At 50.8% G+C, this 26,122-nt stretch overlaps 1 protein-coding gene across 1 annotated transcript in view; it reads left to right on the top strand.

Moving 5' to 3' along the window:
• The window catches only part of LOC122373666 (potassium voltage-gated channel protein Shal-like), a 56,053-nt gene that overhangs the window by 16,360 nt on the left and 13,571 nt on the right, over positions 1-26,122 (top strand). The window contains exons 2-3 of the mRNA XM_043351956.1: positions 19,139-19,301; positions 20,771-20,956. Of these exons, the coding sequence (XP_043207891.1) occupies positions 19,139-19,301; positions 20,771-20,956 (349 nt within the window). The remainder of the gene's footprint in view (positions 1-19,138; positions 19,302-20,770; positions 20,957-26,122) is intronic.

Raw genomic sequence — 26,122 nt, 5'->3', positions numbered from 1 at the left:
GTCCTGCCACCAACAGTGCAACTTCCTATGAATCCTTTCCTGGGTAGCGAGGCTGCCTTATCGCCACTCAAGTCTGGTGACTATGCATAGATTAATCTGAGTTTGTTTGATGTTTCATGAAAACATCAAAATCTATTTTCTTGTAGACATTCATGTTTGTGTCACTTTTTGTAAACATTTCAAACGAGATGTGTAGACAGCTGGCATATATTACAACATGGCAAATTAGCAGTGAAGCAAAAAGACAAAAACTCGGTATGCAGATCTGACGGCGTGCGAACGTGCGATTCTTGCTCGATGCATGAGGTGACAGAATCGGTTGACAGTAGAGTGACGGGCAGGCAGATCGGTGTCCCTGTAGTCATGCGGCCCTTTGTGTCGCGTGGCGAAATGAAGGTGCCTCTGTCACCAGTGACAACACCATACCGACGACGGAACAATCAGCGCAGTGACACACCGACAGGACAGCGTCAGTGAGGTGCAGTGACTTCAGTACGGACAAGCACTGCAGCAGTGACTTCACAGAGAGACGGGACAATCAGCGCATTAGTGACTTCACAAGTAGACTTAGCGCAGGGAGGCACAGACAGGACAGTTCGTGAGATGGTAGTGACTCCGTGGCGAGGCGACGGAACAGTCCGTGCTAGAATGACAGTCCCGACGCGTCGGGACAGTCGGTGCTAGAATGACACCGTCGGGACAGGCAGTGCTATAATGATACCAACCAGGCCAGAGAAGCGACGCGGTTTGACCAAGACCGGAAGAAATGTGAGTTCGTAATGTGAACGAGGAAGGCAGGCACGTCAAAAGAAAGCGAAAACAGAGGAAGCGCGCGGATAAAAGGAAGAGGGAGTGAGGTTTAGAAAGGAGAGGAATTGAATGGCTAATCGTAAGTACCTATTCCACAACTGTTTTGCTACGTTTGCACCAATCCGTTAGAAGAGATACGGCCCAGGCCGGCCCACCTCCGATGCGTCCGTATAAGGGGGCGGGCTCGGACGGTAATGGTGCCGGAGCCGTCATTACGGTCACAGCTGCTGGAGCCGCAGCCGCAATCGGCAGCAGCCTGCCCGCCTCATGAGGATGAATAGGCGGCACGTGCGCGCCCGGCCGGCCTGTTGCACGCGCCGCCCGGACGGCCCGCCCGCAGAGCTGCACCCGGCCACCCCGGCGCTCTTAGCGTGCTCAGCCACTATTGATTTGTTGTCATAGCAACGGTGCAAGAACTCGGTCGGATGCATGCGGCCGGCGCGTCGGCAGGGAGTTCGGAACCCTGACCGCCGCGGTGCGGCACAATCAGCCCAGACCTGACAAGGCTGACATCACCGAATACAGAGAGTGGACCGTGCATGTTGAACGGTGTACTTAAGCCTGCTAGTCAGCACTCGTCTCCTGCAAAATGCAGTTTCAGACGGTTACGTGCATTTCCTTAGTGGACTAGTGAGCTTTACCGTTATTAGGGGTCTGCCGATGATATGCTGCTATCGTGCATATAACTTCTGAACTCAGTGATACAGAGTGTTTATGTAGTTGCTTTCAGTGCCAAAATGGTCCCAAGTGACGTAATGTCGAACTTACATTTGCAGTGATGTCTCATGTCAGACTAAATCAGAGGTATAGCTGCTTACGGATGCAGCAACAGTAGCATGCGAAGCTGGTCAAACCAAGCGGAGATAGTTTCATAACTATATCTGTACAAAAATAGCTCACAAAAAAAAATAATAAAAAAAAATAAAACATTGCTAACCCCATCCGTTAATACATAACGCAATTGGGTTGTTGGAGCATCGGGCTTTCAATTGAAATATGAACTCGCAGATAACTTCCCATCCCCCTCCATAAAGAGGATTCAATTATTCAATCACCGAAAAACAGTGCAGCCACTCCTGCCAAAGCGTGCACCGGTTTTTGCCGCAGACCGTCTCGATGTCTGCCATTGGTTAGAGGCGGCCACAAGCGCGTCTAACGAGGCTTCTGAGCGGGGTGGTGGTCAGCACGCGATCTGCTGACCGGCGCTGCGGTCGGTGCCGACACGCGAGGCCGCGGCCTTGTACTTTGGCGCTGACATCTGACGCCAGCAGCCACCTGTTGACCAGTTGCAGACGACATATCTTAGCTCACCAGACGATATATATCAACTCAGCAGCCGTTCGTCTCAGCCATGCTGGTGTTGACCTAGTAGTCGACGCAACTCAGCCCAACATCTTCCACAGACTCAGTACACGTCTCAGCCCAGCAGCTGACATGACCCAATAGCCGACACTGTCCAGCAGCCGACACGATCCAGCACCTGACCCTGCCCATTAGCCAGTATCACAAAGTGCAGCTCTGCTTTCAACTTATACAGCCCACAAAGCCCACAATGCAGCCCACAAAGCACAGCTCAGTTTACAACTTTACGTTTACAAAACACCTTCCAGTAGTCGACATGTTCAGCCCACGGCTGTCTCCAGCTGTGTTGTAGGTCAGCGGACCCCCTAACCTACCACCGTGTCGTGGCCGGAGGACGTTGAGTGGCTCAGATGTCGGTTGTTATCGCTGTGTTTGACTGGGCCACCCCACCGTCCTCCCACCAGTTAGGCCATCAATCACTGATTTAGTAGTCAACTGCATTAAACTTCCCGTCATCGATGTGTTTTCCTCGGTAAAAGCCGTTTTTGAAGCAGAACTACATTGTGAGAGCCTTTGACTAGCAGGCTCAAAATGAATACCTTCCACAAAAATGGACGTGGCCTGCGTTTATGCGAACGAAACTGCAATTACTTTCAAACATATAGGTATACTTCTCACGTTTCATCGGCTGTAGCTGGTTTTCGGGTAGATATTGGGAGGACGACAATACAAACATGAAAATCTCTCCCTCTTTCTCTCTCTTTCTCTCTCTCTCTCTCTCTCTCTCTCTCTCTCTCTCTCTCTCTTTATCTCTATCTCTTTCTCTCTCTCTCTCTATCTCTCTCTCTCTCTCTCTCTCTATCTCCCTCTCCCTCTCTCTCTCTCTCTCTCTCTCTCTCTCTCTCTCTCTCTCTCTCTCTCTTTAGTCTCTATCTCTATCTCTTTCCCCGTCTATCCCTCCCTCTCCTATGCGCTGTTCTAAGTATAACGTGATAATTTCATCGGTATAATTGAAAATATAACACAGAAGATATTCATCAATCACCATTAACCCTCGCCCGCACATGCCATTTTCCCATCCTAGAACGCACATGGGGGGGGGGGGGTGGTTGCCACCCCCCCCGCGCCATTTCGTTCCTGTTGGAGATAGAGCTTAGCAGTAAAGACCAAAAAGATTCTTTGGGAAGAGACGAATCCAATGATACCCAGTTTTACCTTCTCAGGTCAGTCATTGACCTTCCAGGTCAGGTCAAACTAAAAAATGTTGCTGTTTTGGGTCACCGTTGGATATCAAGTGCGCTGCTTATCAAATACCGATGACGATGCTGTTTTCTGGTGCCAAGCCAGCTAGAACCTCTTTGTCACACTATCCGACCAGAATTTTGCTGCTGAGGTCATTTCAGGTCAAGTTAGGTCAAGGTCAATTATATGTGTTTGTATGTCTGTGTGTGTCTGTGTGTATACTGATGTGTGCACCGATTGTTTTTGGGTCCATATCACATGAAATCATGATCTGAGAAGCTTTTACCAAAAATGCAGTCAAAAAACTTCACAAAAAGTAAATTCAGCTTGCCTAAAACGCAATTATCTTAGATGACCTAGGTTGACCTTGACCCTGACCTTGACCCCTGTACATCGTCGAACAACATGTTCCATGATAGGTGGGAGGTAAGACTGGCAAAAAAGGCCGAAATCAGGGTGTCAAAAGCTCACAAGGCCCATGGCAAACGCAAGATGCTGAGAATTGGCCATTTGGGTCATGACATGACCTGAAAAACAAGGTCATATCTCCGAAACCAAAAATCACAGAAACTTGAAATTTTCAGTGGACATCAAGAAAGGATAGACGAGCAGCTATACGAAAAATCAGCCGTCTAGCTCTAAAAATGTTGAGTGCAGAGCAGAAAGACTGCCTGGGGGGGGGGTGGCAACCACCCCCCCCATGTGCGGGCGAGGGTTAATGATGCAGCAAACCATTTTGTTTGCACAAGTAGAGAGGTAGCTCAGGTAAAAATAAAATTCATAGCACGCTCAGTGCTTACCGTAGCCAACGGCCAACGATAAGGCAAAAAAGGCCAGGTTATGTAATGTATTAATGCACGGTTAGGTAGGGATGTCTTTCTGACTGTGTGTCGTGTATGTATGGCCATCTGTCTGTCTGTCTGTCTGTCTGTCTGTCTGTCTGTCTGTCTGTCTGTCTGTCTGTCTGTCTGTCTGTCTGTCTGTCTGTCTGTCTGTCTGTCTGTCTGTCTGTCTGTCTGTCTGTCTGTCTGTCTGTCTGTCTGTCTGTCTGTCTGTCTGTCTGTCTGTCTGTCTGTCTGTCTGTCTGTCTGTCTGTCTGTCTGTCTGTCTGTCTGTCTGTCTGTCTGTCTGTCTGTCTGTCTGTCTGTCTGTCTGTCTGTCTGTCTGTCTGTCTGTCTGTCTGTCTGTCTGTCTGTCTGTCTGTCTGTCTGTCTGTCTGTCTGTCTGTCTGTCTGTCTGTCTGTCTGTCTGTCTGTCTGTCTGTCTGTCTGTCTGTCTGTCTGTCTGTCTGTCTGTCTGTCTGTCTGTCTGTCTGTCTGTCTGTCTGTCTGTCTGTCTGTCTGTCTGTCTGTCTGTCTGTCTGTCTGTCTGTCTGTCTGTCTGTCTGTCTGTCTGTCTGTCTGTCTGTCTGTCTGTCTGTCTGTCTGTCTGTCTGTCTGTCTGTCTGTCTGTCTGTCTGTCTGTCTGTCTGTCTGTCTGTCTGTCTGTCTGTCTGTCTGTCTGTCTGTCTGTCTGTCTGTCTGTCTGTCTGTCTGTCTGTCTGTCTGTCTGTCTGTCTGTCTGTCTGTCTGTCTGTCTGTCTGTCTGTCTGTCTGTCTGTCTGTCTGTCTGTCTGTCTGTCTGTCTGTCTGTCTGTCTGTCTGTCTGTCTGTCTGTCTGTCTGTCTGTCTGTCTGTCTGTCTGTCTGTCTGTCTGTCTGTCTGTCTGTCTGTCTGTCTGTCTGTCTGTCTGTCTGTCTGTCTGTCTGTCTGTCTGTCTGTCTGTCTGTCTGTCTGTCTGTCTGTCTGTCTGTCTGTCTGTCTGTCTGTCTGTCTGTCTGTCTGTCTGTCTGTCTGTCTGTCTGTCTGTCTGTCTGTCTGTCTGTCTGTCTGTCTGTCTGTCTGTCTGTCTGTCTGTCTGTCTGTCTGTCTGTCTGTCTGTCTGTCTGTCTGTCTGTCTGTCTGTCTGTCTGTCTGTCTGTCTGTCTGTCTGTCTGTCTGTCTGTCTGTCTGTCTGTCTGTCTGTCTGTCTGTCTGTCTGTCTGTCTGTCTGTCTGTCTGTCTGTCTGTCTGTCTGTCTGTCTGTCTGTCTGTCTGTCTGTCTGTCTGTCTGTCTGTCTGTCTGTCTGTCTGTCTGTCTGTCTGTCTGTCTGTCTGTCTGTCTGTCTGTCTGTCTGTCTGTCTGTCTGTCTGTCTGTCTGTCTGTCTGTCTGTCTGTCTGTCTGTCTGTCTGTCTGTCTGTCTGTCTGTCTGTCTGTCTGTCTGTCTGTCTGTCTGTCTGTCTGTCTGTCTGTCTGTCTGTCTGTCTGTCTGTCTGTCTGTCTGTCTGTCTGTCTGTCTGTCTGTCTGTCTGTCTGTCTGTCTGTCTGTCTGTCTGTCTGTCTGTCTGTCTGTCTGTCTGTCTGTCTGTCTGTCTGTCTGTCTGTCTGTCTGTCTGTCTGTCTGTCTGTCTGTCTGTCTGTCTGTCTGTCTGTCTGTCTGTCTGTCTGTCTGTCTGTCTGTCTGTCTGTCTGTCTGTCTGTCTGTCTGTCTGTCTGTCTGTCTGTCTGTCTGTCTGTCTGTCTGTCTGTCTGTCTGTCTGTCTGTCTGTCTGTCTGTCTGTCTGTCTGTCTGTCTGTCTGTCTGTCTGTCTGTCTGTCTGTCTGTCTGTCTGTCTGTCTGTCTGTCTGTCTGTCTGTCTGTCTGTCTGTCTGTCTGTCTGTCTGTCTGTCTGTCTGTCTGTCTGTCTGTCTGTCTGTCTGTCTGTCTGTCTGTCTGTCTGTCTGTCTGTCTGTCTGTCTGTCTGTCTGTCTGTCTGTCTGTCTGTCTGTCTGTCTGTCTGTCTGTCTGTCTGTCTGTCTGTCTGTCTGTCTGTCTGTCTGTCTGTCTGTCTGTCTGTCTGTCTGTCTGTCTGTCTGTCTGTCTGTCTGTCTGTCTGTCTGTCTGTCTGTCTGTCTGTCTGTCTGTCTGTCTGTCTGTCTGTCTGTCTGTCTGTCTGTCTGTCTGTCTGTCTGTCTGTCTGTCTGTCTGTCTGTCTGTCTGTCTGTCTGTCTGTCTGTCTGTCTGTCTGTCTGTCTGTCTGTCTGTCTGTCTGTCTGTCTGTCTGTCTGTCTGTCTGTCTGTCTGTCTGTCTGTCTGTCTGTCTGTCTGTCTGTCTGTCTGTCTGTCTGTCTGTCTGTCTGTCTGTCTGTCTGTCTAGCCGAGCCTGTCTGTCAGTCTGTCTGTCTGTCTCGCCGAGCCCGTCGACGCGCCGACCTGCCTCACGCACAGAATGGCGCGCGCACAGTGCAGTTGCGCTACCCAATTAGCCCGGTACAAAGGGTGCCGAGGAGAGCTGGTGGCGCGGGTGATTTGGCACCGGCAGCGGCCGCCCGCCGGCCACCGGCCACGTCGCCAAATTACCGCCGCCTGCTGCAGATGACTGCGAGACCGAGACCCGCACCGGGCGTGGAGAGAGACTTAGACGGGAACGGAGAGATGAAGATACCCAGAGACCGAGACCCGCGCTTGGACCGGAAAGAGACGGAGAGACGGAGAGAGTGAGATTCATACAGGGCACGGAGAGAGACGGATACATATGTAGAGACAGAGACTCACACCGGGGACGGAGAGACGGAGACGAAAACAGAGAGGTTGAGAGACGAAGAGACGGAGAGATGGAGAGACGGAAACAGGGAGACGGCGAGGCCGAGACCCGCACCGGGGTCCGGAGAGAGACGGGGAGGCGAAGAGACGGAGAGACTGATAGACAGAGAGATGGAGAGATGGAGAGATGGAAACGGTGAGGAGAACTCAGAGAAGACGAGAACGGATAAGAGAGACGAGAAAGGGGTGACAGAGGCGAATGCGGAGAGATGGAGAGACGGTGGCGATGACACCATGTGCGACGGGTAGACAGACTGAATCTTCGGGAGAGCACAGCAGACAAGTATGGAGACGGGAGAAGAGAAAGGAGAGGAACAGATAAGAGCGACTAGTGATTACTATGAACGTCAAACCCCTTGAGACCCCACTTTTTTGCGATAATTTTTAAATGCGTCAACTTTCGTTGACAATATTCTGGCAATGCATGTTTCAGAACCTGCCGAAACTTTTATTACAAAGGTATTTTGACGCCAAACGATTATGGAAGGTACTTCTCATTCACTCGTAATGTTAAGGTCAATTCAGGCCCGGGCAGAGGCTTGCGCTCGGCCACACTCGAGCCCCGCCACCAGCGCCATCTGCTCTAAATGCCATCTATCAGCGCCCGCTACCGCTACCAGCCACCGCCTACCATCAAGCCTGAATGGAGCGAGTGACCGGTCGCCGGGCAAGGAGCGCCGGAGGGGTAGGGCGGAGCTTAGCGCTGACGTCATTACGTGGCTCCGCCCCATGAGCGCGTAGCCTCTACCCAAACAGCAGATTCGTTCCGTGAAATTTAACATTACGAGTGAATGAGAAGTACCTTTCATAATCGTTTGGCGTCAAAATACCTTAGTAATAAAAGTTTCGGCAGGTTCTGAAACACATATTGCCAGAATATTGTCAACGAGAATTGACGCATTTAAAAATTATCGCAAAAAAGTGGGGTCTCAAGGGGTTTGACGTCCTGTAGTGAAGTGTATCTGCGAAACATCAACGAGCACGTATGTAGAGTTATGAATTGAGACCTCCCCTGACCAGTGACAGCTCTTTCTTGTCTGACTTTTCAATCGGCTGTGGCACGTCCTCAGTGTCGGTTTCAGTATCGATGATGTCAGAGCCGGTGTCGGTGTCGCTGTCAGGTCACTGCCGGTGTCGCAAGAGGCGTTTTTCGCCGACTGTCCCAGCGCGCGGATGACGTCAGCGCTTCTGGTGGCCGTGTGACGTAAATCGATGACGTCACTTGGTAATGCATTGCCGGGGTGCGCTATAAAACTGTCGTTTGCCAAGGACATCCTGCACTGCAGCATGATCGATAGGCAACTCTCGTACTCTTAGGACTGACATGAATTGGCTACTGCTAGTAGCATAACATTTATTTTTGTCTGGTATACAGCTGTTATACGTTGACAAAGGATAATTATTTTCAATAATATAACTTATAAGAACATTATCAAGCAATCAATAAAATGATCTACCAAGCTTCATTAGAGCAGCGGAGCACCCTCCCTATCCTCTACCGCTCTGCCTAGAGAGCAGCTCTCTGAGGCGGCGCCCATAGATTACCAATAATGGTCTATTGGACCGGGAGATAAATTGAGTGTTTCCCGGGCAGTGTGCGATAATGTCACTGCTGTGAACTGCGGCATACCGTTAGTAGATGAGGTTCATTTCGCCGGTGGCTGGGAAACTATAAAGCGGGCGGGCTTCACGGTGGCGGTGGGGCGACGAGGCACTGGTGGGCTCCTCTGACCCACCGGTCCCCACCAGTCGCCGACGGTGGGGAAAAGACCTTCGTGCGAACTTGTTTCCGTCGTTTGACAAATCATATGCAAGTAGGTAGATCTACTGACCATTTCATTTTTTACTTATTTTTTACTTATTTGATATAGTTATAGAATGAATAACTATTGGCTAACGCATGGTCAGGTGTAGACCCCGGTGGGCCTGTATTGATGGTCGCACGGCAAATGTCATCGCCCCATTCTGCGGTCTGAGAGCGGCGCGCGGCGGCGGGCCTCAGACGGTATGCTCGCTGGTCCGTTCTGTCGGCCGGGTCGGCGCGTCCAGATGGTGGCCACCTGGGCTCTCCCACGGTACGTGTTACCTGGAACTCGCCGGGGCAGGCACATTGGCATTATACGGGCGGGGAGCACGACAAACATCGAATCAGAATGGATATTCTACATGTGAGACTGATGCAAGGACCACCGCTACTGAGCAGAGTGCCTCCTTATAGTTCTATGCAACATATCATAACGGTGACACACGGGCTATGGACTTGTGGAGGAACTGATTTTATAATACAAACATCGTTTGCCGCCATAAAGCACAATGGTTTAGCTGGCATTTTTATGCTTTTTTATGTGCTATCGGAATGAATTAGTGGAGCTAAGCTAAACTGCCATCATCTTCATTGCATGGGCCCTCATCTCGCGATTTCGTCTTTTTTAGTCTTCGCAGATCAGCAAAATGTCGCCTGGAATACCATTCGCTCGTATCATCAAGGCACCTTATTAAACAGCTTTGACCATAACTAATTGCAGACAAATCATGACAGTAAGGCATAATGTTCCATGGGCATAGCCAAGGGCATATAAAATTTGAAGTCCCTGCAAACAAACGTTATTTGGAGCAGTGTCATAGCCAGTCAATAATTCCCGCGGCGAAGCTTAGCACATAAAACTTCGCCGCTCGCCGGCTGAGCAAAGATAACGTCAAGACCTTCGTATACGGTCCTGCGCTGAAACCCAAAAATCCTACATCACTTTGACACTTCTGTCGCGATTATGTATCGTTCATGCCCTTCACTGCATGTTTTGACTTTACCGTAAGAATGATAATATATTTAACAGCTTCCCCAGAGTCTTGACGTTAGGACATAAGCTTCAAGGGTTAATTTTGTTTGTGCAAGAGATGTGGACCTTGGGATGCCTAAAAGCATAGATTTATGGTTTTAGATTTGAGAAATATTAAGCATATTTCTCAAGTACCTATAAAAATGCACTATAAAACCTAAAGCTTTGATTGCAAGACCATACTGGGAAACACACTATCGCGTTGTTCTTTCTTTTTATGTCTATAACGGTTGCCAAAGATGCTGCGTAGATTTTCGAACAGTTCGATTCTAGTTACCTATTAGTTATATCAGATGTGATGCCTTTCGCTATCTTATTTACAGCAACCGGCGCGGCGCAGTGGGGTATCCCTCGCCCGGCGAGGGGGGGTTGATGCAACCCCCCTAAGGTTTTTCGCAAATAACGTAAAAACGGCGGCGCGTAGCGCCGCCAAATTTGGCATACTCTCTGGGGCAGCTTTTTCGCACATATCCTGAAAATTTGAAGTCCCAGTCTTTTCAGGTCAGGTCACCAGGTCACAAAAACCGGTACAAGGTCAGGGTAAAATTGGACTAGCTTAGCGGCAACCGCAACTGAATTCCAGAATTCACATAAATTGACAATAAAGTATATCATTCGATGCGCACAGGCGTCGTGAGTTCACTGGTGCTTTTATTTTCGTTCTATCTTTACTGGGTAAAAAGTTGTAAGCGAAACACGTTTGACATGTTTCAGCAAAATTTTTGCACTCATACCCCCCAAAACCCACCTAAATATTGACTTAGAGTCACCAAACTTTCACAGGGGCGAGATCTCCTATGGACCCACCTACCCTGTAAATTTGGTGCTTCTAAGTGCCATAGGAGCCAATTGCCAGGGGGGGGGGTCGAACAACCCCCCTCACCGTCCGTGTTATGGAAAGGGCCCTCGCCTGGCGAGGGATGTGTCTCATTTAGCGCCTATATGTACTGTTACGTTTGACTTTGGTATATTGCACAGTTGAGATACGTACGTCCCGCCAGAACCCCTGGCGCAGACGATTTCAAGCCGGGAATATCGGAATGACACTGTTCGCGGGGGAAGGGGAGACGTCCCGCCAGAACCCCTGGCGTGGACGACCCTAACACCGACCCGAGGTACTTACGTGGCGAGAGCTATCCTCCAACTGACCGACCGTCCCGGTCACCGCCCTGGCGTGACCTCGTATGGGTCATACAAAAGTAAACCGAGCGCCTATTGGTGGAAGCCAAATGACGTCACAGGCCCAAGCAATGCAAATCCACATAACACTGCCCCCCTCCAATATTTTTTTTCCGCTTGAAAAAAAAAACATTTACCGAAAGCCACAAGGGCAAAATAAATCAACAATTAACAAAAAAGGCAAGCACTTCCCACTGCAACCTACAGGCAGATAACTACACCTATCACTCGTCTTCACGTGATGCCCACGTAAGCCAGCTTGGCAGTTTGTCGAGCACCTTCTCGTATCCGCGGTGGGATAGATGAATGCCGTCGGATGCGAAGTAGATGCTGACCGACGGCACTAACGCTTTGCATTTGCCACGAGTGACAGTCAGAGTCCGTCCCAAATTCTCGAAGCCTACGCCGGCACTGTCACAGAAAGTGTGCTTTAGGCTTCGTTCAGCGTGAAACGCCGGCGTCTGGGTCCAGGTCTTGTTAGTGTCGAATTTCCATCTGGGTAACGGCCCCAAGATCACCACCTCCTCAGTCACTTTCCGCAGGGATCGAACTACTTCGGTCGCGTTCCTCTTGAGGTCGTCGAGGTTCATTCCGGAGATGCGGGTACCGTGCCGTGGGTAAATGTCATTCCCCGTCATCCAGACTACAGCTCGGCCCAATGGCCGACCGTAGCCTTTGGCCGCGCGGCACCACAAGTCGATGTCCCCGTCAATTTCCATCGCCAGTCGTGCCCAGCTGTGTCCGCCCTTCTCGAGACGAAGAAGAAGGTCTGGAGGCGAGACGCCCACCGGTGCATCTCTGGCGATCGAATCGCCTAGAAGCAGATGGGTTCTCCCCTCAGGTGCTGCTTGTGAAGATAGCTGCTGCACTGCTTGACTGAGGAACTCCTCCAAGTCCGAGTCCCACAACACTGCTTCGTCGTCCATCTTGCGGCTTCCAGTCTCGGATCCCCCGAGAGCCTGGCGACAACCGGTCAAGATGTCAATTTCGAGAGTTCTGTCATCATTGCCGAGGGCACAGCATGTCTGTCAGCAAGATCTTAACGTCTTTAGACGTCGAGCACAAAGTCAGCAAGCCATGCCGGTGCTCTGCGGACTCTGGTAGCCCTATCAGTCTGCGTTCTCGTCCTGATGTCGCCCATTGTCGCAATCGAATCGTCACCTACCCCGGTTCCCCCGGCTGCTGGTCTGTCCAAGAGGTGCCCTGTCGCGTGAGTGATCGTGTCAACCAGGGGAGGTCCATTGACAGGGACAGAGGGACTCTCGGGGCCACCCGTGATTCCCATCAGGTCAGGATCGCCACCGGATCCTGTTTGTGCCGCTGCTTCTGTGCCGGAGGTGGAGTCTTCGGTCGAGTGTTCCGTTGTGAGGGCCTCTTCCGTTACCCTGGTGGGGTCTCGTGACCAAGTGAACTTTGCGTCCTCATGCCTTTTCCAGAGCCTGTTGATGTGCACGATTTTTGGCTTAGATCGCCCTTCTCCTCTGATTCGATAAATGACGTCGGACAGCCTGTTGGCAATAATGAAAGGTCCTTCCCAATCAGAGGCTAGTTTCGGGCACATGCCTTTCCTCCTCTTTGGGTTGTAGAGCCACACTTTGTCCCCTGGCTCCAAAACTTTCTGTGTGGCCTTGGCATCATGCTGTAGTTTCATGGATCCTGACGCGATCTTCAAGTTCTCTCGCACATGCTGATGTATGTTGATAAGACTTTTTCTCGTCTCTTCTACATACTGAGGCAGGTTATCGGTTACAGCGTCGGCTGGAGGTACTCCGGTGGTCACATCGATAGGAAGGCGGAGTTCTCGGCCACTCATCAGTCTGGCTGGCGTATATCCAGTCGATTCATGCTCCGCTGAGCGATAGGCCATCAGCATCAAAGGGAGCTTTTCATCCCAACTGGCTTGATTGTCCCTGCAGAATTTAGCCAGTTGCTGTCCAAGTGTTGCGTTAAACCGTTCAACCATTCCGTCCGATTCTGGATGTAGGGCCGTCGTCCTCGTTTTTCGGACACCCATCAGGCTGCAGCATTCCTTGAAGACGGCACTCTCGAAATTTCGTCCTTGGTCGGAGTGAAGCTCATTCGGCATCCCGAAGCGCGCGAAGAACTCATCGACCAGTTTCCTTGCCACGGTCGTAGCCTCTTGGTTTGGGATCGCGTACTCTTCCGGCCATTTCGTGAAATAATCCATTGCCACCAAGATGTATCGGTTGCCTGACGCCGTGACGGGTAGAGACTGACTTCCTCACTTGAACCCTGAAAGCTCTGTACTCTTGATTTCCTGATCCTGAGCCGGAAAATGCAGGAATATCTGTCCCATCCACGTTCAAGATCATGTTACCCACGTCCAGCACACATCGGTGTTTCCTGAGGTAGTCCAACCCCAAGATGCAGCGCTCGGTTAGCTGTTCCGATACATAGACACTGTGAGTCGACTGAAAATGTCCTATTTTTAGCTGTACCTCCAGCGGCCCCCACAGTGCTGAGCAGCGCCCCGTGACGTCGTTCAGTCTCTCTTTCGCTGGAGGCAAATCCTCCACTTCCAGGACGTCCCTGCGGATAATAGTCTGGTTCGCGCCAGAATCGACAATCACCGGACAGGGTTTGCCGTTTATTGCTCCGTCCACCTGAACACTGTCCATGACATTGAGACCTCTTACCCTGGGGGTATAAGGTGGAGCTGCAGCCGAATTCCTCGATTCACCAGCCGGATGAGCTCGTTTTGGCTTACGACAGTCACGTCGTAGATGCCCCATCTGATCGCAATTCCAGCAGGGGCCCGTCGCTGCAGATGCTCGACTGCCTCTGTCGTTGTTGGTTGGCCTTCTGGATGATGTGCGAGCTTGCTGGGCCTCCAGTTCTTCAATCCTCCGCAATATTTGCTCCATCACATTCTCCTGTAAAGGACGTTCAGCATTCTGAACGTGGGTTTTCCGGGCTGCAAATGCGGACCCAACAGATGCTGCCCGCCTGATGGACTCGTACTCCAGTGCGGATGCCAGTGCCTGCTGAATGTTTCCGGGCCGTCCCTGTCGTACTGCTACTTGCATGTCGACATCCTGCAACGCATCGATAAACTGGTCGCATATGATGGTAGCCCGGAAACCCTCCGGTGCTCTGGGATATGCACAATGCGCAAGTCGTTCCACGTCCTGCGCTAGCGTTGCCAGTGATTCGCCGGCACCTCGGATTCTAGAGCGGAGCTGGGCACGAAACAGCTGGTCTTGGTTCGCCGTTCCAAACCGCTGTTCTAATGCCAGTACTAGCGTTGTGTAGTTCCTCTGCGTTTCGGGCGAGAGGTGTCCCAGAAGTTCGAGGGCGGTGCCCTTCAAGCTGCCCGCCAAATACGCTGCCTTTTCAGCGTCTTCCCAGCCGTTGTTTGTCGCTATCAGCTCGAACTGGGCTCTGTATGCCGGCCAGGACACCGTACCGTCAAATTCTTGGGGCTTCATTTGATGTGTTCTCGACGTTGCTGCCTCCGACACCGTGTGTGGCACCACAGTTTCCGAAACCGTGTGTTGCGGAGCTGGTGCGCTCACTGCAGTCACTTCCGATGTGATGGGGCCGCTGGCGCCAGGAGGAGGTGCCGCAGACACATGCTCCTTCAGATCTGAAACTGCCTTGATAACCGACAGCATGTTGTTTTGCATCAACTCCATTTGAGCCCCAAACATATTTATTTGTTCTTGCAGCACCTTGGTGTTCTTGTCTATCCCACCGTCCTCTTCTTCCTCGCTTACCGGATTGTCGTGTCTAGCAGCCATGAGCTCAGCACGCTCCTGATTCCTACTCTCCCTTTTGTTCCTCCTTTCCTCCCTGTCATTCATTCTTTCCCCGGGATTAAATACTCAAAGAGTCAGTGCCTATTAGCAAAGTCACAAATAAGATTTATGCAATGCAAGGCTTAGAACTGATTACAAAATATTTATCCCACTTCTGACACCAGTGTTACGTTTGACTTTGGTATATTGCACAGTTGAGATACGTACGTCCCGCCAGAACCCCTGGCGCAGACGATTTCAAGCCGGGAATATCGGAATGACACTGTTCGCGGGGGAAGGGGAGACGTCCCGCCAGAACCCCTGGCGTGGACGACCCTAACACCGACCCGAGGTACTTACGTGGCGAGAGCTATCCTCCAACTGACCGACCGTCCCGGTCACCGCCCTGGCGTGACCTCGTATGGGTCATACAAAAGTAAACCGAGCGCCTATTGGTGGAAGCCAAATGACGTCACAGGCCCAAGCAATGCAAATCCACATAACAGTACTGTTGCCGCCAGTCGCCACTTTGACCTGGAGGACAGTGACCTTTGATCAGTAGCGGCGGAACACATTCAATTAAAGGGGAGGGGGGGCACTGCCGACTTTTGGTCCCATTCTTTCCATGCAACGCCCATAGGGCTAGTGTTAAAATGCCAAAATCAAAGGGGTGCACGGTGCCCTGCAGACTGCAGTGCCCTTCCCGTTCCGCCGCCTATGCCTTTGATGAATGCTAAGTCCTCAGGTAAGCGCAACCTGGTCCCGCGCTCCGATTGGCCACCTTCTCAGGATACCAGCTGGCGATCGCGTGTGTTTTTTTACACGGACAGGCCCTCTTCAATTAGGAGGCGTCACCGGCCGGGCTCGCCTATCCACAGCTGGTGCCAGCAGTGACGTCAGCAGACAGCGGCCGTGACGTCACGCACACGGCGAGCACGTGCGTGACCGGTCCCGTCAGGGGCAGGTCGGGGGCGGGGCCGGCTGACTGGGAAGTCGGCTCTCTCATGTGCCGGAGAGGTCTCGTCGGGGACGGACGTTGGGAGATCGGCCGGCCGAGAGACTTCTCAGCATTAGCGAACCGCCGAACCCGCCGTGCAGTCACTGGTAAATCTGTGAAGGAGACATTTGGGGCATTATCCTCCCCCAATGTCTGAAAATAACAAAATTGGTCGTTTTCTTCACTTAGGGAGAAAACTGGACAGTTTTTAGAGTTCAAAGTGCAAGTAAAATAACTTGATGCTGAACAAGTGACCAATCATTGCCCATTGCTTACCTGTAACAACTTTTAGGAAAAATTCAATTCAGTCTACCAAACGTATTATGAGGAAGCAAGGCCCGATTTTTGGAAAAGTACACGCTTTAAAGAGCAAGCCCCGAAGAACAGATGTCCCAAACCACCTTTCCGGATTCGCCAATAAGTGTCGCGGCCTTTGAAGCTTGGCGCGGTGGTGCAGCAGCCACGCGGCCCGCTCCGAATCAAACGCACTGCCAACGCAGCGGTCTCGGACTCTCGGCAGCGTCAGTTACGTGATGTTCCGCCTGACAAACAGCCCCGAGTCGGACGCTTTAATTTGGCCGTCACGCGCCGTCTCTGAGCATTTCGGTGGACGATCTGCTCACCGTAGCAGCCACTCGGGTACCCCCCCCCCCTCCCCACCGCCCTCCCCAGGTTCGTCATTATAAGATGCAGTGAGCACTGAAAATCTGCTCTCCAAACGATCAGTCAGATTGCACTTATGAATGACGTCATCAGTGGCAAATAATGCTCGGCGCTAATTACGGCTAGGCTCGCTGATTACGTCACGGAAGATAAAGTGACATTGACGTGCTCCTGGGTTCGCCCGCTGCAGGCCTGGGCGTTTTCGTCCCTGCTGCAGGTAGTCGCAGGATCCAGGGATGTTTAGATACGGAGCGGCGCGAGCAAACACACTTAACAAACCTTTTAACATGCCCATTCCTTTTGTTTATTTTACCTGTCAAATAAGCGCAGTGGGCAAAGGGAAAAAGCAATTATATGTACTTTGTTTTCGAGACCGGTCAGACGTGACTTAAAAACAAAAACATCAATAAACCGCTCGCAACAATTTGCACTTGAGTTGCATGATGCAGTTATGTTACCGATAGTTTTGCCAATTGCCAAGCCTGACCATCATCAAACTTCTTTTTAAAGTTTTCTTCGCAAATGGTAGGTATAGCCAATTTCATGCGTTTTGTGCAACTTCCTTCAAAAATACCCAGGGATTGAAAGGATTTGGAAAAAATCGCCATGTTGTGCAATCATTAACTTCATTTTATGACACCTTTGTTAGCTTACAGGCCTTTTGCGTATGTTCTTTACTCAATGACCTATTAAATGTCCGTCTGTGACGTCAATGGCCACTAATGGCTTTAATGACTGCGATTTGGTGACGTCCCGTAACTCCCTGTTTTGGTCCTGACCTGTCGTAACCTCATCTCCTCCAGTGTTACATTAGTTGGTTTAGTTAGATTGGTAGCGCCGTCTGGCGCTCTCCTGCGGCCAGGTCGATACGAGACCAGTTATTTCTTTCCAGCCAGCCAGGAAGCAGCGTAATATTTTCGCGGGGAAGGCAGGAATCTGACAAAATGTGAGCGATAAGTGTCAACTCTGGACGTAAATTGGTCGACAGCGAAAGGAACGGCGGGGGTCGAGCTCGATCCTCGTGTGGGGCTGCCGTGGCCCGGGGCTGAGTGTATGAGAGCGTGGCGGGCGGCGCTGACCGAGAGCGGCGCTGACGGCGGGCCGGTCGCGCGCCGACAGAATACACCTGAGCACGCAGCGGGACCGGACGCCGCGGTGGGACAGCAACACATCAGGCTGACATAAACGGTGATCAGCAGCGACCACAGGGGCTCAAAGACATCGGACATGAGACAGCAAAACACATATCGACATGGATCTTGACGCGCGGCATGCGGCCAGCAGCTCAGCTCCACTGCAACTTTAGTGTGGGTTTTATTGCACCGTATCTGTGGTTCCCTTGTTTCACATGCTGTTAGTTCCGTGGTTTCTCTTGTGTGGATTATGTGCTCCACCCGTGCATGCGCTGGTGAGGCGGGTCCTGGTGCTCCATTCTGTCAATGAAATCTGCGAGACTGCGGCGCCTATTCATCCTTCAAGCTCTAACCACTGCTTTGGTCCCACCGACACACACCTATCCCGCTGCTGATGGCGTATAGGACACGCTACTCCAACTGCGTCCGTCGCGCGCGCATAAAACCGCCGGTCCCATGACACGCCGCTTTGGAGGAGCGCCAGGGCGGGCGGCCGTGCCGGCCGTAGCCGCGGCCGCCGTAGCGCCACGCCGCGCCGCAGTAACGAGTGTTCAGATGGATGGTCCGCTTGAGTAATCGGCCGTGGCCCACCATCGTGATTACCTTCAGTGCTGAGGAGCCGAAAACACACGCCAACGGCCCGTCAGGATACGGGTAAAAGATTGGATAGGGTATACTCAGACGCGGTTGTTATCATGCTGATGTGAGCATGTGTTACATATAAATGCCATTTATATAACTTGTATTATTTCATTGTGAAACTTATTGATGCTAAAAAGAGATGCAATGACATAACGTATCCTCGTCTGAAACATCATGAAAAGTCATAATAATGTTTTATGCAAAAATGAGCGCTCAACTTGGAAATTGTGATTGAGGTGAAACACATTTTTGGTGCTAAAAAGTGCGCTTTTTGGCGCACATTTTTGGTGTGGCTAAAAAGAAAGCGGACTGCCCGTCTCGTATGATGATACAATGGTGAAAATCAGAATTGGCATTTGAAGTTAGTTGATTCAACAATGGGCATTTAGCAGTATTCTGCCATAGCACTGCTTTACAAAACCACCACAAAGTTTTCAATCGCAACACATCAGGCTGTGTGCGGAACATGTAAAAATAGGTAATCGTCTGTGCGAACATTTCTCGGGGCGGGGCCGCATCCATGGCGCGCTGTTTTGGCGCGGGGCTGACAGGCCAAATAGCCCTCGGTTGTAAACAGTCGTCCGTCCCTCCTCCTCGGAGACAATGCACGTCAGCGAGGTTTATTGAAGTGTCTGGCTTTATGTGTTGTTGTGACAGTCACGGATGTCGGCCGAAATCGCAGTCCGTAGTAATGGGCGACGAGGCCGTGTCAGGTCTGTTATCCTCACAGTCTCTCCTACTTCCGTGTTGAACAATGCCCGTACCATTACAGCTGACCCCATAAGCTAGCTTTTATCGTCGAGCTGCTCACGAGTCCATAAAATTTCTCGAAAGAACGGTATGTTTTGTTCAGAAGTGACTTGCACATTTTCTCAACATCAATAGAATTGCAAATTGCATGTTGTCTTGACTTCTGACTGGACTCCGTAGGAATCTGATGAGTGTTCTCATCAGTCCACCTCTGTGTCGGCAGGTACGGTGACATGGTGCCCAGCACGGCCATGGGGAAGCTGGTGGGCGGCGTGTGCTCCCTCAGCGGCGTGCTCGTCATCGCTCTGCCCGTGCCCGTCATCGTCTCCAACTTCAGCCGGATCTACCACCAGAGCCAGCGCGCCGACAAACGCAAGGCGCAAAAGGTTAGTGCTGCTTACCGCCTGAGTTAATGTTCTGTGTCTTGTAGACTTGAACCCGTGTTGGTCTTGGCTGTATTGGCTTCCAGAGAGTAGTACCATGATGTACAAACGTTGCTGTTATTTCTGATATCTGTGACTGCAATCCGCGCCCCAGTCCCATATCGTGAGGTAGGTATGTAAATCTGTGGTCTCAGCTTCATATCTGCAATGTCATTTGTGCTCGCTATAGTTTCGCTGGTTTTACCATTCAAGACCGCATACCGCAACTGCCACCGGCACCGCAACCGCCGTCATCATCAGCACCGCAGCCGCCGTCATCACCGCCACCGCAATCGCTGCCACACCTCCACCGCAACCGCTGCCACACCGCCGCCACCTTAGCCTCCACTACGACCGCCATCGCCACCGCTACCGCTTAGGCAGCTGAAAATTAATCAACCTTGTTTGTCGGGTGTAATTCGATTAGAAGGAGAATACACACCGTCGCCCGGAGCCGACGAATCGATCCCCGCTGAGCTCCGCGAGTTCTTACGCTGTAGAGCCAACATTATCGGTGGCACATTAGTTTGGTCAGCGCCAGTGCAAAATATAGTAATTTAAAATGTTGGAATAAAACGACAGAGTCTAAGCGGTGTCATCCAGATAAATAACGAGCATGTTCTATAAAAATATAACATTGTTCAGCTTCAGTCAGCAAGGCCATTATCTGAAAAAGCTAACGATATAACTATAGTTATGCATGCGGAGAAGCCAAGCCACCCTTAACTGTGTTATGATCGTATGTACAAATGACCATTGGTCTGTAAATTGCAGTCCGACTTAGTCCACTACGACAGACAATATTTGTCGTGAAGCGCTTTTATGCAGGTCCATCACTAGTCACTACTCACTATAGTGGGTCCACCCGAGACGAGAGAGGCCCGGTGGCTCACAAATCGGTAGGGTGCGGTAGGATCACGTCAACAGACGGCTGCGTGCCTAGCGTTTGCTTTGATGTTGTGTGTCTTGTAGACTTGAACCAGTCCCGACCGGCGCTAAGTAGGTCCATCCCGAGCGGGAGGGCGCCGGAGGACCGGTGCAGAGCTAAGAGCACGCCGGTGGTCCTGTCGAGAAGGTTTCAGTGGCCATCTAACCAGCTACTGACTCCTGTTTGTCTTCCTACACTGCAGTGTTGTACTGATGTGTCCCGCTTTGACCCGAAATCACAATTCTTTGTCCCGACGGAGGAATAAATGTCATCTAACTATGACGTCACGGTTACAACTTGGGCTATTTCCGAGGCAACACTGACACCAGGCCCATTGGAAAGAGTTTATGCATAGCCACGTCCATTTTGAAAGGTCATTTGGCCGCGGTAACTGCGGGAGCTCGGGTGACTGTTTGGGTGTGCCCTCAGGCTATCTGACCACATGTTAGGACCGTATATCATAGGAGACAGGTCACCACATGCAAGGGCGTTGTTTGTGTTACAGAAAGCACGATTGGCAAGGATCAAGCTGGCCAAGGCTTCTTCTGGCGTGGCGTTCGCCAACAAGAAGAAGGCCTCGGAGGCTCGGCTGGCGGCGCAAGAGGCCGGCCTCGAGATCGAGGGGCACAAGGAGGACGACATCTTCGAGATGCAGCACCACCACTTGTTACGCTGCCTCGAGAAGACCACGGTAAGTTAATCTGACGCTGCAGTGCCAACCGACGCAACATACCCCCAATGGTTAGAGGCTGCAACGGTTAACTCGATGCTAACTACATATACGTGATATTCATAGCGAACAGTTTAGTCCTTAGGCTTCCACTTTCCAGTAATTAATTTGGCGTTTTCAAATTAGCCATGTATTACAACAGTGCTTTGCCGTGTTGCAATGGTGAAACTCTCATATCCATAAAACTAGCATGCACATATGCACTGTCACTGTAACGGTTAAATGGTGCGTCATTAAAGCCTGACTCGCTTCCAACTGGCCTCACATATGCTGAACATGTGCTGATAACGTGCAGAACGGCTGTATTTAGTTATGGCGTGCATGTCTTCACTCGGTTTGATAGCGGGCTGGACGGGTCTAAACATGGCCGCCCATTGGGGGCACTTTGAATATCATAAGCACTGTTTGCTGCCTGAGGTGCTCGCATGTGTGGTTCAACGGGAAGCGGTCAGATTCGTCCGCCGTGATGACAATTTACGGCTGTTTGCCCACTGTTCGGGTGCACGCATCGATCGCCCCCGAGCACGGTGCTTTCAGAACTATTTTCAACTCATCAAAAGACCAACACCGTTATGGATTCCACGGTGTGGGTTCTATTTTCAGCCCGCCAGGCTTGAGGCTCTTATATACGGTACACTAAGCAAAACGGACATCAAGCCCCCATGCGGTTGCATTGAAGCCATCTTGCGCCTCTGGCGGAGCTTTCATATTTGCTTCGGTATGGCATTCCGTGGGATGATCTCTGAGACGGGCGTTTCTCAGGCTCAGCACACAGCACAGGACGAACCGTCACCCTGCACCGAAGCGCAGTTGACTGGGGCTTAGATCTTAGAAAAGTCGTAAAACTTAGTCCAAAAATACCGCTCTTGTGCCAAACAATTCCATAGTTTCTTAAGAGGTGATCTGCCTACGAACCGTTCAGTTCCAACGAGCATTACCAAACTCAGGGCAGCGTGAGCGGTATAGATCGACGCTTTGAACTTTGTCCTATGTTGTCATTGGGCCGGCTTTGAAGTGCTGCGTTGCAGGCTCCACAGGTTGTTTAGAAGCCCGCCGGTAATCTGTGATGATGCTCCCGCCGAGCTGGGGATAGGCGCTTTAGCCGCCCACCACCTGTGGCATCGAGCCCCGCTTCAGAGAGAGTCCATCCCGGACCTATGGTGGGTGATAGTTAATGGACCCCGTCCTCCCCCATGGCGACTGATAGTTAATGGACTCGATCCCGGACCTATGGTGGCTGATAGTTAATGGACACCATCCCGGACCTATGGTGGCTACTGGCTACCGCCCGCGCTCGGCCTTTGGTAGCTGCCGCCTGCCTCTATTGCCTTTTCAATCATCTCAACCCACAAAGATCGGCCAGACCTCCCCAACTGAGAGTCTAGGACCCGTCAGGCGTCAGTTCGAACTCCGACCTTCTCGGCAAACCAGAGAGGCTGCAGCGTGCAGCGCCGTCGGCCGGTCAATGTCCGGCCGCGGTCTATCTCTATCCGCGGCGCACTTGAGGCGTGCGTGGTGCCCCCCCCCCCCTCCAGGTCGGCCGCTCACCTCAGGAGACGGTGCGCTGAGCACGTACTGAGCACGTACTGACCGGCCGTCAGCCCGGGGTCAGCGCGCTGACCGGATCAGTGCCCCTCCGCTGCACACGTGCAGGGCATGGCAACCGTCCACCATACCACGGCCCCACGACTATTCTCGGTACTTGCCGGCCAATGGCAATCAGGCTAGCGTGTTCGCGTGATTACGCTCAATTATCTCCCTATAGACATTGTGAGAGTCGGTCCCCAACAGCTGTGCTGTGTCAAGTTAATTGTGATTGGTGTACGTACAGCGTTTTTTTCGTTGTCCTGTTACGGTGATCGATGGGAATGTACGAGGTATAAACTTTCGACGTGGCGAGATAAGAGATAAGATGTCGTACAGAATTTGAAGTTGTGGGAGATATGATGTGCTAGTCCGTTTCGTTGATTTAATTTAACATAGTTTATCTGCAACTTAAAGATTTTCCATTAGAATTTCGTGACAAAGAACAAAACATGGAACATTTTTATCATTCATCTTTTCGAGCTCATACACCTAATGCAGTGGCCAAACCATTTCAAGTGTCATTTTACCGAATCTCGATAAGAAATCCATTGATGATGAAAAAAACACTATTATCCCGCGCCCGGCTGGGGGTCCTGGATTTCCACGCCCTGCTGGCGGGGGGGTGTTTGAACACCCCCCCTCGTAACTCGGCTCCTGGGCCACGTAGCGATACGCGGAAGGCGGCGTTCGAAAGAGCGTAAAAAATAATGACGAAATCACTTCGGTCAATTTTTTGGTCAGGTCAAAGGTCAGGTCACCAGAGGTCATTGAAGGCAAAATTTCGCCGATTTCCAGGTCGAATGTCGAAAATTTCCAAGAAGCCAACGCATAACTCGGGAACCAATAGAGCTACAGCGCCGCGGAAAAGTGCATTCGATAGCCCTATAAACGCCCTTTCTGAATAATTCTCTCAGATTTGACCTAACGTCAACGGTTTTGCCTGCAGGGGGCAAAAACTGCAAAAATAGCAGATTTTTTCGGAAACAGTTTTTCAGCAATAACTTTTGACCCAAGCCTTGTACGAGCTTACTTTTACCGGCATCGTGTTCCTCTCGTCAAGGCGCATCGAATGAACTATAACTTGACCTTGAAAGGTCAACTTGAAAATTTGACCTCAGGTCAAGGTCATGACCTGACCGGAAAGGGTCATGTTGCATATCAGTCGATCCGTATCGTCGAGCTGAACACATCTAAGGCATTTTCATCGCTCCAGCATGCCTCTATCAAAAGTTATTAGCGAAAAACTGTTAGATACCATTCGTGACCTAAGATGACCTCAGGGCACAAACAAGGGTCGAGGACACCATTTTCATGTTCAGTGTGTCTAAACCACTTGTAATTCGGTGTTTGGGAGTGTTTATAATGTCTTTCGTCCAAAAGAGGCGTATTTCAATTTTCTCCCATTGACTTACCAGTATAGCGCCTTTGGGGCGACTAACGGAGCGAGCGAGGGGGTGAGTCTTGCACGTGCGAAATTTCGAGGGGGTACCTCCAACTGACTTGTGCACGGCACCCTACTGACCGGTTTCTAGCGATGTGCCAAATTTGAGCACAATCGGCCCAGCCGTTCTCGAGATCTGGGAGCGGCACCCTGCACGTGCGCACGTGCAAAATGGGTCCCAACTGACTTGTGCACGGCACCCTACTAACTGGTCCCTAACCGTGTACCAAATTTGAGCGCCATCGGTCCAGCCGTTCTCGAGATCTGGAAACGACCCCTGCACGTGCGCACGTGCAGCAGCACCCCAACTCTGGCACATGGATATGCAGTGCCTAGTGGGTGCCTACCTACATGCCAACTTTCAGCGCAATCGGCCAAGTAGTTACCGAGATATTGCAACAATTACAAAACTGACACCTCTTCGTTTTGCACGTGGCACGTGCATAAGGGGTCACCCAAATGCATCGGGAATAGTCCAATACTTGGTAGAAGGAATGAAGCTACCCTACAAAAATTACCGCATGTAAATCGGTCAAGTGGTTGCTGAGATATAAGCCTCGCAAAAGCGTCCGCACGGCCGGCCGGCCGGCCGGCCGGCCGGCCGGCCGGCCGCTCATACTCAGAAATTTCCGTTAATCTAAGGAAAGACTACGCTCGCTTCGCTCGCTCCGTAATAATGGGGAGGTCGCAAAATTGACCTGACCTTAGGTCATCGATATCAAAATTCTGAGATATACATTTTGTACATGCTATTGCTCTTAGCAATCGCTGAAAGTTTCAAAGCGATCGGTTACTCGGTGTAGCTATGACAGACATTGAAACTTTTTATGAGGTGAGGTCACTTCAAGTGACCTGGTGACCTGACCTTGAATGACCTTAGTCTGAAATTTTCACAACATGTGTAGAATCGATGTATGATAAGGTGTACCAAAAACGGCGGCGCTCCGCGACGCCGTTTTTGAGATATTCGCGAAAAACCACAAGGGGGGGTGTTCAAACACCCCCCCCAGCAGGGCGCGGGTTATAATTTTGCGTCCACCTCCATCACGCTCTGAAGAACATCAAAAGCCGTTCACTCTCTTCGTCCTCTGTTTTCCAAGCGGACGGGAGTTGTCGTTAATCTTATGAATCTGTACCCTTTTCTGAAACCTGACCATCATTGATATGATATTCGAGGTAAAAACGTTCAAACAAGTGTGCTGGTGGAGCACTGACCTTAACTGCGTGTTGTTTTACGTAAGTGTGGGAAGTAGCTCCAGACTAATACCATAAATTTGCAAAATAATACGCCGTCAGTTACATTACCGTGGCGTCCTTCCCTGAGCTTGTTTTATATGATCGTTCCCAGCCTGATAATCAGCGATATTATTAGACCACTGACCTAGCCACCGGTCTGATCCTACCGCTGACCCGACCTGCATTGGTCTGACCGGACCGTTTCCCTGACCAGCGCGAGCGGTGGTCTAAGCCGTCGATGCCGTCGCGTCGGCCGCGGTACTGGCGCCGACGAGACTGGTGCCCGCACAGATCGATGACCGTCCCGAGCAGTGTCTATTTATAGCCGCCACCCACCACGCTTTCGGACATAGAACACGGAAAAAGCCGGAAGACCTGTGTTCACGGAAGTTGATGCTGTTCGCGCCACTCTGAATGGTCCACCGGATATGCGCAGGCTATGTTTGGTCTACATGTTAAGCAAAAGGTCATAACTTTTACTACTCCTTTCCTCTCTTCTCCCAAACGATGTCATTGTCATTCAGCGAGCAAGAAAACAAACAAAAGCTCCAGATAGAAAAGAACAAACATCAACGATTTCTATGAAATATTGAGCTGTTGAGCAAAAACATACGAAGCGACGCCAAACGAATGCAGTGAGCTGAATCTAAAATATTTAAAATATTTATGTATGGTTTTATGCATGGTTCAGGGGCTTCGGAAACGGATCAGAGTCAGATACACATAACGTAACGTAACCATCCACGAAACACCAGCAATCATACTGTAAGTACATAAGTACTGGATCGAAGTAAAATGATAACTATCCCATTTTTATGCTAAATACACCATTTGTCAGCCGAATTCTTTTAATTTACAATTGT

This window comes from Amphibalanus amphitrite, unplaced genomic scaffold (genome assembly GCF_019059575.1).
Source record: "Amphibalanus amphitrite isolate SeventyFive unplaced genomic scaffold, NRLGWU_Aamphi_draft 001532F_arrow, whole genome shotgun sequence".
NCBI classification, from domain to species: domain Eukaryota; kingdom Metazoa; phylum Arthropoda; class Thecostraca; order Balanomorpha; family Balanidae; genus Amphibalanus; species Amphibalanus amphitrite.
The sequence above is the reverse complement of the archived record's forward strand: the minus strand, read 5'-3'. Positions and strand labels throughout refer to the sequence as shown.